This window comes from Heterodontus francisci, chromosome 36 (genome assembly GCF_036365525.1).
Source record: "Heterodontus francisci isolate sHetFra1 chromosome 36, sHetFra1.hap1, whole genome shotgun sequence".
NCBI classification, from domain to species: Eukaryota; Metazoa; Chordata; class Chondrichthyes; order Heterodontiformes; family Heterodontidae; genus Heterodontus; species Heterodontus francisci.
Window position 1 is genome coordinate 5,938,449 of NC_090406.1, and position 12,729 is coordinate 5,951,177.

General features: G+C 43.2%; 1 protein-coding gene across 4 annotated transcripts in view; it reads left to right on the forward strand.

The window, feature by feature from the left end:
- pgpep1 (pyroglutamyl-peptidase I) overlaps window positions 1–11,701 on the forward strand; it is a 47,999-nt gene extending 36,298 nt beyond the window's left edge. For all 4 annotated transcript variants that reach the window (XM_068016030.1, XM_068016032.1, XM_068016029.1 and 1 more), the window contains 2 exons: window positions 678–910; window positions 2,535–11,701. In XM_068016030.1, coding sequence (XP_067872131.1) covers window positions 678–910; window positions 2,535–2,727 — 426 coding nt within the window. In that variant the 3' untranslated portion in view covers window positions 2,728–11,701. The remainder of the gene's footprint in view (window positions 1–677; window positions 911–2,534) is intronic.
- The last annotated feature ends 1,028 nt before the right edge of the window (window positions 11,702–12,729 follow it).

Consider the following 12,729-nt stretch of genomic DNA (forward strand, 5'->3'; position numbering starts at 1 on the left):
TTCCACCATCTCCTTGTTCTCTATCACTTAGTAGCTGCTTCTGAGTCCGTACCTTCAGGTCCAGCCTTCCTGCTTCTGAATCCAAATCGTAGGAACTAACCACCTGAGTTTCCGTGTAGACTTGGCTCCCATTGCCTCCCACATAGACCTTGCCCCTTGCATGTCCTTGCACAAAGGCAAGAAAGTGACATGGGCTCCAACTTCCTGTTCTAAGGATATGTAAAATTTCTGTGGCTGGGAGGCTTGGATTCCAGCTCTTTCAGGCCTTCATCACAAGTGAGAAGAAAAGGTGAGTGCAGAACATATGGAAAAGTGGTAAGTATGCAAGAAGTATGTAAAGTTTCCTCTATGCTGTCCCATCAGACATGCTCAGGTACAGCAGAAGTTATGTTCCCTCTACACTATCCTGGTAGAAGTGGAAGGGTTGGTGGGGATTAGGGTGTGGTGGGGGGGGGGGGGGGGTGATGGGAAGGGGAGCAAGAGTGGGGGAAGGATAAGAGGGGTTGGCGGAAGGGGGGAAAGGGGTAAAGGTCGGGGGGGGTGGGGGTTTGGAAGATAGGGAGGTGGTGAGGTTGGGGAGAAGAGTTCAGCTGATGTATGGGTCAGATTTAAAGGACCAGCTGGTCCTTTCCTGCCCGTCAAATTTTTACATTCGTTTGTTAATTTTCTTCTTTCAGTTGTTCATCCATGTTGGAGTTTCAGGAATGGCCACCACTGTGACACTGGAGAAATGTGGACACAACCAGGGGTACAAGGGGCTGGATAATCAATGCTACTGCCCAGATAATCACTGCTGCATCCAGGGGGGACCCGACTGCCTCGAATCCGTCATCGACATGGATGTCGTGTGTAACAAAATTGCCGACCCACAACTGGACGTGGTCATTTCTGTTTCGAAGGACGCAGGAAGGTAGGGGAGTCGCAGCGAGGCAATGGCCCAGGATTTACTGGAGAGGGCTGTATTGTGACATGTCCCATATGCTTTCCTTGCCCCCTTCAGCTCAAATCTTTTACGCTGCTGATTGTTGGACGCGGAGTTGATAACTGGGGCATCGGAGAGCTTGGTGTTGGGACCAACAGTTTATCTCCTGAACCAAATTGTTTTAAGGATGGAAATAGAAACAGAGGAATAACAGAAGGAAATGGGTGAATTAGGAATCAAGTACAGAACGAGAAATAAAGCTTGCACTAAAAAAAAAAGGACTGGAAGAAAAGTAAATTAAGGTGGGAAGAATTTTTGGAAGCTGCCAGATGGGTTGAAGAGACCTTTTCAACTTGTGTGCTTCTCTGCATTCTCATTGCAGGAAATGATTGAAGGCTGTTGCAGCGTTGGGTTTTGGGGAGGTTTTTGAGCATGGAGGGCAGAGTAATGAGGGGTGGGGGATGGTTGGAATTTAGGGAGTGCGTTTTAGAGCGCAGGAATATGGGGCCCAACTTCAACTCACTAAAAACTCATTTACTTAGAATTAACATTGGGCCATGGTATCTGAAAGTTGTCAGTGATGGTGGAGCAGAGGACCCAGGTCCAAAGACTTAGAGGCTGTAATATGAGACATGGGAGTGCGTGGCAGGACATTATGCTGGAGAAGGTTGTCGAATTAGTGTGTAATAGGGCCCAGAGATGAATTGGCTAAATACTTGAGTTACGAGACATCCAAGAATCTTGGTAGATTCTACAGCTATATTCCTGAGTTCCTAACATGTCCAACCAGTGCAGAGCAGCAATCGAAACCAATAGAATGTGGAACTGCTATAGTAGATTGCAAATTGGACGAAGTCATGATGGAACTACATTGCTCTGATTAGACTGTACTTTGAGCAGTGTGTTCAGTTCTGGTCTCTGAGACTGAAATGGTTCAAACAATGGGAGGGGGCATTGTGAATACTGTTTCTTGGTGTTAGAGGTTGGAGTTATGACCTGGAGAAAAACTTGGGCTTTCCAGCCATGAGCAGATCATCTGTGTATTGAGCATGTCGAGCTGTATAAGATTAGAGAAGGCTATGCAGAAAATTACTTCATATTACATTACAAGTAGAACCAAGAGGATATGGATTCACACTAGTTAAATGCAGATTTAGGATGTTTTTCTTCACAATGCAGACAAGTGATCAACAGGTGAAAGGGATTCCCATATAGCATAGTGAAGGTAAAAACCCTGTAATCATTTACAAACTTGCCTTCATCATCTGTAATCATCTTGTGATGTGAGGATTTAAAGTTGCTTCCTTTTAAAGGTTATAGTAGAGCATCACAGCAATATTTTTGAGAGGGACTCACCCACGACCCCCCTTTACACGGTGAATTGTTGTGATCTGTGTTGCACTGCCTGAAAAGATGGAGAAAGCAGACTCAATGGTAACTTTAAAAAGGGAATTGAAAAAATATTTGAAAGGGAAAAATTTGCAGGGGAATGGGGCTAATCAGATAGCTCTACCAAAAAGCTGGCACAGACACGGTGGGTGAATGGCCTCGTCCTGTGCTGAATGATTTTATGATTGATTATAAATTTTGTGTCTCTCCTCTGTCCATCCAGATACCTCTGTGATTTCACCTACTATACCTCTCTGCACCTGAGCCATGGAAAATCAGCCTTCATTCACGTCCCTCCGCTGGGGAAGCCATACACAGCTGAGCAGCTGGGACGGGCTCTCCAAACCATTATCAGAGCGATGCTGGGTGTGCTGGAATATCCCAATGCCAAGATAAACTGCCAGATGATGCACTGAGCTCTCGGGAGTGGGCGCTGAGACGAGAGGATTTAACATCAAAATGATTTTCTTCTTTCTAAACTGTTATGGGGCACAACCCTGATCATAGCTGCCATTGTAAAATTCACCTGTTCAGGCGTGGGAGAGGCGATTGAGTGGGTGCGGTAACAACTATATTTTATTTGGGGATGAGGGGAATGCACGCACCATATTTAAAGCTTGGATCCCCAAGATGCTGAGACAGTGCAAACTCCAGAACGCCGTCTCCTTGAGCTGGTACAGTGAGTGCACGTACACACTGTGATACATTTAATTCTGTGTTCAACTTTTATAATACGTTTTAAAATTAGGCTTTTCTGGTTAAGATGTTTTTAATCTGAGCCTGGGATAGCAGCTATATTTTTGATCTTCTCAGATTCTTTGGTAACTGTCACTTTTTTTTTCTGTTCATCTTACCTATGTATCCATCTTGGTGTCTGTCTTGTTCACTCTGTCCCTGTCGTGTGCATCTGTCACTTGCACACGCAATTTCTATTTCACGGCTTTCTCAATTTTTCTGCTGTTGCACGTGCTCACTTCTCTCTTTAACACCCACTGTTTCTTGCTCACTCTTTTATTCTCAAACACTGCTTTCTGTTTCGCTTGCTCTCACTTTCTCTTTTATCCCCTCTCTTGCTTTCTCTTTTTGTTTTCTCTCTAAAACGTTCTGTTTCAGAAAGATGATGTTTAGGTGTGTGTAGAGAGATAAGACAAATGGTCACAGAAACTCAACTTTGAACACTCTGTTGAATTCACCCCGGAGTCTAAAAAGCCACGGCCCATGAGGCTGGATGCACTTAGGCACTTAGATATTATCACTCAGCGAATGCATGCTCACAGCATATGTATGCAGTGTTTGCTTTGTACGTTAGTCAGTTTTGACTAGATTTTGTATTTCTTAATAAGGTTTTGGCTAAACTAATCATAGCTTAGATGATTTTAACTAGGTTAAAATAATCCAAGAAAAATTAATTCATTAATTTAGCTGTTTTGAGACCTTAGTTATTTTGGTGGTCGTGGATTTCAAGCCCAAGGTTAACATCAAGCTCGTAACAAACCCTTGCTCCCTCCCCTCCCCCATGTCCATTTATAGTTATGCCCTCTGCAACTTCCCCAAAATGTATTTGGCTCTCCCCTTAGGGCCACATGGGTAGGTTATTGTTGGGGTTCAGTGCTGCTCTGTCCTCTTTTGGTTTCCTGATGTAACAGAAGTAGGTCTGTTCCTCAGATAAGCCCAACTGAAACTTGGCAATTCACCATCTGCAATGTGATTGAGAATGGGATTTCCCTTTAAAGGGCATTGTACTGTGGACCCCATTCCCCAGAGAGCAGCAAGCTCCCCCTTGTGATCATCAAGAGCAATTGCTTCTCTACTGCACTGTGTTCTGCTGTGGCAAATTTTAGGGCAGGGTTGTGGTGTGGGGTACAGAGAAAAACTAAATGGGCCATTCCTTCAGGTATCCTCCTCCCATCCTCGGGTTCTTTCTTGCCCTCAGTGGAAGTTATCCCTATCTAGAAAGAGAAGGAAAGACCAGCCATGAGATAACCCTTCCTCTAATTTCTCTCCATTATCCCTCCTGCAGCTCTGTAATAGAGGAAGCACCTGATCTCTTTACCCCTGTCGCTACCACTTCTGTGTAACGCACCAGCATTGCTAAGAGCTGGAATTAGTGGAAGGTTGTTGCTGCAGACTGGCTTCTGCCTTGGCTATTGCATCCGTTTAACACTAGCCTAATATTTATTTAAATTGCATTGTTTGGCTCCACACTGGAGACTTCGCTGCTGCATACGCTCCCTAACTGGTTTGTGGCGTGAGGAGGCTGTTTGCTTGTAATGAAACAAAATATGAATGATGGTTTTCACCCAAAGGGGATAGAATAGTGGAATAAGTTGTGGGGAAAGAACAAAGGGTGAAGTGGGGAACGGGGGACTAATTGGACAGTTCTTTCAAAGAGGCACGATGGGCCAACTGGCGCCCTCCTACGCTGTATCATTCTAAGATTCTATAAAGTCATCAGGAAAAACCATTCAACTGGACATTATAAGTGGGGTCAGGAGACAGTTGGATGCGCTTCTGGAGAAGGGACTGAGGGCAGAAAGGTGGTTTAGGGGATTGTGGTGGCTTGTTGGGTTAGTCTCTGAAACCCAGATCGTTTAGTTGGGCCAATGGCTGTATTCCTGTTCTAGTAAATTTTCATTGAACCTCCAATGGATGAGTCATGATAACTGTAGCTGGGATTTCGAACAATGACTATTGAAAGAATGACACTGGTCTCCAAACCTAGTGTGCAGTGAAATGAGCACACCGTCTGCAGGATTAAAAGCAAGTTGGTCTTGTGTAGGTTTTTGTTGTAGCTGAGTGATTTTACAAGGTACATTTGATATACTGAATCTGTAATACTAGGTGGAGATAGACCAATGTAAATATTGTACTGTAGGAATATATTCTTCTTTCTTTCTTTTGGGCCTCCTTATCTCGAGAGACAATGGATACGCGCCTGGAGGTGGTCAGTGGTTTGTGAAGCAGTGCCTGGAGTGGCTATAAAGGCCAATTCTGGAGTGACAATATATATATATTGTTAAAGGGGCTGCATTTAACCTTAGAAACCAACAACTTGCATTTGTGCAACACCTTTTAATGTAAAACATCCTAAGGCGCTTCATAGTTGCGTTATCAGACAATATATGACATTAAGCCGCATAAAGAGTTGGAGGGAATTCCAGAGCTTGGGGCCCAGGCAGCTGAAGAAATGGCCATCAGTGGTGGGACAAAGGAAATTGGGGATGCGCTAGAGACCAGAATTAGAAGAACATAGAGATCTTGGAAGGTCGTCTGACTGAGGAGGTTACAGAGGGGTTTTAAAAACTTTCTAAACTGCTCAGGAGATGGGATTTCTCAGCTTTGTAGAGAAACCTCTACCTTGGAAGCAGTAGGTGATCCCTCCTGATTTTTTTAAAAATCAGATTTAAAATGCAAGAGCTTTTTATTTAAACAATGGCAGTTCTTAAATGCGTTCCATCTGATTTTTTTTGTTCGATTTTAATCGTTTTCTATTTCTAACAACATGTACGTTTGATTTCTCCCCCCCAAACCCATGCAGTCACCTTTATGCCATGCTGTGGTGTGTCCATGTTTGTATGCAAATTTCTTTCATCTCTCTTGTAAACTCAGGATTTAATGGAAGGAATGGGGTATTATATAAAGGATGGTGGAGGGTGATTGTTGTGTATATTGGAAAGAAAAATATCAACTGTGATTTGCTTGCTTTGGACTTTAAGGAACTGCACTGTTTTCATGGCTTTGTCAATTTAATAATTGGTATTTTCATTGGAATTTAATTGTTCAGTGTGTGGGGTGCGCTTGTCACCGTGACAGAGATGCCTGTCTACTTGGTGTAGTATTCTGCATCCCACACCCTGCCCTGTTTTAGGATCATAGGAATTTGAGACTAATAAACACCAAGGTGCATCTATTTCACCTTTTACCATCCTGAGAGTCACATGACAGACGATAATGGAGTTATTGACTAATCATAGCCATCAATCTCTACCAATTATCTCCAACTAGAATACACTGCCTTAAAGGATGGTGGAAGCAACGGAGAAATTTGCAGGGCTATGGGGAGAGAGTAGAGAAAGTGGGACTAAATGGTAGCTGTTCTGAGAGCTGGTATAGGAACAATGGGCCAAATGGTCATCTGCTGTGCTGTATGATTCTAATCAGACTACAACAGACCCAGACACAAGATGAGTAAACCCCGCCCCCAGTGTTCAGAAGTCACCTTTCCTCCCAGGCACGTTACGCGAACGTCATCTCTCAAATGACTCCCAAAATCTTATTTCCTGAAAGAAACCTAACTTGTGTTTAAAGGAATCACTATCTATTGCTTCCACCATCTTCCTAGGGATTGATGCCATAGATTGACCTCTCACTCCACTGAAATAATATTTTTGTTTTATACGCATTGTATTGCCATTTAACTTGCTCAGATCTGCGATGGTAGAAGAGAGGTAGATAATGGAAACTCATTAGCAATACGACTTCAGGAGGAGCCCCTCTTTATATTGCCACTGTAGTAGCATCTCCACACTAGATTTTCCAAGTGAAAAGGGAGAGAACTTGCATTTATATGGTGCCTTTCACAATCTCAGGACACCCAAAGTGCTTTGAAGTGTAGACACTTGCAATGCTTGAAACGCGGCAGCCAATTTGTGCACAACAGGATCCCAGAAACAGCAATTTTGATGTTGGTTAAGTGATAAATATTGGACAGGACAGCGAGGGAAAACTCCCCTGCTGTTCTTCGAAATGTATCATTGAATGTTTTAAAACAAGAAATGCTGGAACCACTCAGCAGGTCTGGCAGCATCTGTGGAAAGAGAAGCAGAGTTAACGTTTCGGGTCAGTGACCCTTCATCGGAACTGACCCGAAGCGTTAACTCTGCTTCTCTTTCCACAGATGCTGCCAGATCTGCTGAGTGGCTCCAGCATTTCTTGTTTTTATTTCAGATTTCCAGCATCCGCAGTATTTTGTTTTTATTATATTGAATGTTTTACATTCACCTGAGAGGGCAGATGGGGCCTAGGTCCACATTTCATCTGAAAGATGGCACCTTCCACAGTGTAGCACTCTTTCAGTGATGCACTGGATTGTCAGCCATGATTATGTGCTCGAGGCTTTGGACTGGGGCTTGAACCCATGACCTCCTGACTCAAAGGCAGGAGTCTATCCACTGAGCCATAGCTAATGCCTGAGTGGATTTTATTTGTCAGCTTGGATCACCTTTGCTCGCTGCCTCTTCCAGTGACTTGAGGGGATGTTAAAGATGCTGTGGCACTATTCAGAGAGGACCAGGGAGGCCTACCAGTATCCTGACCAATATTTCTCAATCAATGCCACCAGATGGAGATTAACTGGCTAATTCACTGCTCTTTGTGGGATATTGCCTTGTCAAAATGGTTGCCACACTTGCTTACATAACATTTTGGTTAAGCTTCAAAGTAATTTGTGGGAATTGATCAGTTCTATAAATCCAAGTTGTATTTCATGCCAAGTCAGAGCAGCTTTCTGCTGTTAACTTGCTCCCACTAGGAGCTGGGTTAAGTCCTTACAAGCTCATTACACTTTTGTTTTTAGCTGTTAGCACAATGAAGCAATAACTGTCTAGTTTAGACTAAATTTGAAGCTTCTGTCCGAGGTGAAAGGATAGCACTCGCCTCTGAGCAACCCAGTCTCCTTCTCTACTGGAACTTCTCAATCAGAATGGAGAGCACCATGGTTTGGAGAAAGCAAAATTTATTTTTTTCAAATATTGTGAAACTTGCTTGAAGGGTCAAGGCTCAATGTGCAAGATGGTGCTGAGACTCAAATGAGATCAATCAAGTAGAAATTGTTAGATGACGCCAAGCTTGGGTTTTATAGAAAGACTGAGGTCAGTGATGTGTTCCACAGTGATGAGGTGCTAGGGAAGAACATTAGAGCAGGAGAAGGAACAAGGAGTTGGTTCCAGCACAATAAGGAGGCGTAAGTGTGCACAGGACAGGTAAGGTATTTGGAGCTAAGGACATGAAGGTCCATGGTTGTACTGCCCATAGTGACATTGAATGAGTGAGTTTGTAGGTTAGAACGGAGGCAGAGATCAACTATCAGGCGAGGTATTTGTGTCCTGTCCTTGATACTAGAGTCTCTAGCTATCAGAGGGGCACTTAAGCCTTGTGAAGGGTGACTTGGATGTTAGAGTCCCAGGTATTGCTATGAGAAACGACGAAATCCATCTATTAGGTGAGACCGCGGAGTAAGCTCCCACTCGTGTCGACATTCAGCCACCATATAGATTTGTACCTGAATGTGTGTCTCCTGGAGGGAGAATTAAGTTGAAGGATTGGAGCAGGTAGAGTGGACCTTGGACTAAATTGGTTCTTATGTTTGGTTGACACTTGTTCAAAAACAACCCAAAATGATCTAAACCGATTAAATAAATCTTTACAAATATTGAATCTTGATCTGAAAGTGCTCATTGAGATGTGCTAAGCTTGCTATCCTGTACTCTGCATCCTGCATAGGGAGCAGCAGAAACAGCCACTCCCCTCAGCAACAACATCTCTCAACTTGATGTCAAATCACTTGCCTCAAATAAGTAACACATTTATGCCTCTACAAATTATTAGGGAATTGAGCAGTGCAGGGGGTTTGACATTGTCCTTTGCCTGTTGGGCCTGCATTCAAATCCAACTCAAAACAGTAAGGAACAAGTCATTTTGTTACATGTAAGGGTCCTGTATCTATGGCAGTCTGAACCCAGTGTCTAGTTCTCGGAGGGGATGGAACTGGTTACAGTTTGACCTCAATGTGATAATCTCCGGTCACACAATTGGTGCAGGAAGTAGAAATGTCACATAGGTACAGCACAGGGCACTGGTGGGACCAAGAGAAATTGATGGGACAGTGTAGAGGGAGCTTTATTTGGATATAACCCTGTTTTTTTTTTTTTAATAATGTGCTGTACCTGCCCTGGGAGTGTTTGAAGGGGACAGTGTAGAGGGAGCTTTACTCTATATAACCCAGGTTGGATGTACAAATTGGAGAAGTGTTGTCCAGCATTATGCTCCCTCACCTGGACAAAACCCAAAACAAATGTGGGGAGTGAATAAAGGTAATATCACTTCAACTGGATAGGAAGGGGATGGGATGTACTTAGACCAATTTCCAGGGCTGATATTGAGGCTGTAATCCTGTTCTGATTAGAGAAACTGCAGTAGCAGAACTTCAATATTTGATTCATTGACTCCGAGTTTACAGTCAGCAATCACTTCTACTTATGTAAGTATTTTGGATGACGTGCACTCTGTTTTGTTTTATCCCAGTATTTGGTTTCATAATGGGTACCTATAGTTACTGTGTGGTGATGGTACCTGGACTGAAAGTGATTGTGGTGCAAACTTGTGATGGTTTTCAAGCATTTACCAGCAAATTACTGAGCAATAATATGGGTGATGGTAGGTTTAATAAGAGATCCTTTGGCTGCTTCAGAGATGGGACTCTCAGGAGAGATACTGGCAGAGAAGTACCAGGAGACTCCAGAAGCTTTTGAAATTGTTGAAGGTTTTGTGGTAAGTTAGGAGAGACTATTTCCTCTGGTTGGGGAATCGGTGACAAGGGGGTCATCAACTTAAAATTGTCAGTGAGTGAGTGAACTGGTATGGGGAAATTTCTTTATGCAGGTGATAGAATGATTGAGGCAGAGTCTAACGCATCTTTTACGGAAGAAAATTGAGAAATATTTGAAACCGGAAGAGACAGTGCTACAGTGCAAGAGCAGATCTTAAGAATTAATTTTGAGCTGTTCTCTCAAGGAGCCAGCATAGATGTAGTGGGCTGAATGGGCTGTAAATTTCCGTGGTATGTGTCGCGATGTCTAATTTGCATTTGTGAAGATTTCCTCTGACAATTCGAGCAAAATCGTAAATGCATTCCATTCAGAGAGATTTTGCTAATTAGTTTGCACATTAGCCCTCTTTCCGCCTGAGTCGGAAAGTTTATTTCCTGCTCCAAGACTTGAGCTCGTAATCTGAGCTGGCATTTTTAATGCAGTACTGGGGGCCTGCTGCCTTGGCAGAGATGCCATCTTTCGAATCCGATCCCATGACACAATTTCAAGCTGTTGCCGGACCTTACTGTGAGCAACATACCTGCAATGACTGTTTTGGAATTTTTCTCAGAATTAAGGTGCTTTGTTTTTCAGGAGTAACGAACAGCGTAAATCATCACAAGCTTTTAGGGTGTTGTCATATCGAGAGGGATTCCCAGTCTATAGTCAGTACGTTTTGTATAATCACACCATCAGTCTGTAAACTAACAGAGCAGATAATAATAGGATCAGGGAACTGTTAAGTGACACTGTATACCAAATCCCCAACTTGAAACTTCCGAGATTCCTAATAAAAAGTGTAGTTCTTCTGAAAATGTTGTCAATTAACTTTAACCGTGAGAAATTATTTAGGTTTTGTGTCCTGCAATAAAATATGTTTTGGAAGGCAGGGAGGGGAGTTTTTTTTCAAAGTAGTTTTGAGGAAAACATTTATAAAAATACTAATGTGTTAGTTTGAGAATGTGAAGATTCTGTTCAGAAAATATAAATCCATTTTTGCATATAATATCAAGCATTTGTAAGTTTAAAAAAAAAAAAAAATTTCCATTAGCTTGTGAGCCTCTCATGGCGATGCTCATAGTATGTTGGATTGTACGCCACTTTAATTGTTCCTTACCATGTAATGCACAACATTTTCTGCTGTTAAGGTGCTGCTGTGTTTAACTTTGCTAAAGTCTAATTGTGGTGAATTAGCTGTGGCTCAGTGGGTAGCCCTCAGACCATTCAGAAAGTTGTGGGTTCAAGCTCAACTCCAGACACTTGAGCACAAAATCCAGGCAGACACTCCCAGTGCAGCACTGTCAGCTGCATCTTTTGCATGAGGCATTGAATTGTGAGACTTTGTCTGCCATCTCAGGTCTATGTATAAGTTTCCACAGTATCCCACCCACTAACTCAGCATTGCTGCAGTGTGTACCATCTACAGGATGCACTGCAGCAACTTGATTAGACTTCTTCAATAGTACCTCCCAAAGCCACGATTTCTACCACCTAGAAGGACAAGGGCAGCAGAAGCATGGGAACACCATGACTTCGAAGTCACACACCATCCTGACTTGGCCATATATCAGCTGTTCTCTCATCATCACTGGGTCAAAATTCTAGAATTCCTTCCTAAGGTCATTGTGGGAGCCCCTGCACCACAGGGGTTGCCGCAGTTCAAGAAGGAGTTGGGCCACATCCCAACAATGACTTAAAAAATCTTCAGTGGGGCTTGGTACTCATTTCCTATTTTTTCTTCCCCCTTCTCTTCCATGAAGTTCTTTGTAACAGTTTCATTAATAAAGATTGTATTTTAAAGCAAGCTTGTTCTTCTTCTTGTGATGCAGTTTGAGATTCCTTATTTCTTAACTCGACCCAGACATACTCTGAGCACTGATCGAAAGATCTTTCTACAGCCCTACAACCCTCCCAGAAACTCTGACCTCTTGTGCATCCTTCACTTCCTTCACTCCACCATTGACGGCCGTGCCTTCAGCTGTACGTTCTGGAAATCCCTCCCTAAACCTCTGCATCTCTCGACCTCTTTGTTTAAGATGGTACATAAAACTTACCTCTTTGATCAGGGTTTTGGCCACTTGTTCTAATGTCTCCTTGTGGTGGCTTGGGGTCAAATTTTGTCCGATTAGGGCCCCTGTGAAGCACCTTTGGATGTTTTACCACATTATAGGTGCTGTTTAAAAGCAAGTTGTTGGTTGTGTTTGGAGTTTTGGGGACTTACTGGCATTTTATGAAGGATTTTAATTTCTTAGAACCATAGAAAAGTTATGGCACAGAAGGAGGCCATTCAGCCCATTGTGTCTGCACCGGCTGGAAAAAGCTAGCCACCCAATCTAATCCGACCTTCCAGCATCTAGTCCCTCCCACTTACATTTTCTCCCTCCCTTCCCTGGCAATGCTGATTCTTCATTGATGAGTCCAGGCAGAGTGTGGTAGGAGGCAGAAAGACCACTGGGCAGAGTCAGAGTTGACTCCAATCTCTCCTCAACTGACATCCACACTTGCAGTTCCTGTGCATACAACAACAACTTGCATTTATGTAGCACCTGTTAAACATCATAAAGTGCCCCAAGATTCTTCACAGGAGCAATTGTGAGAAATTTTGACACCAAGCCGCAAAGATATTGGGACAGATGACTGAATGCTTGGTAGATTTTAAGAAGTGTCTTAAAGGAGAGAACAGAGGGGGGGAGGAAATTCCAGAGATTAGGGTCCAGGCAGCTGAAGGCATAGCCACCAATTGTGGGGTGATTTAAAATTGGGGATGCTCAAGAGACTGGAATTAAAGGAGAGCAGAAATCTCAGAGGGTTGTAGGGCTTAGAGCAGCTTAC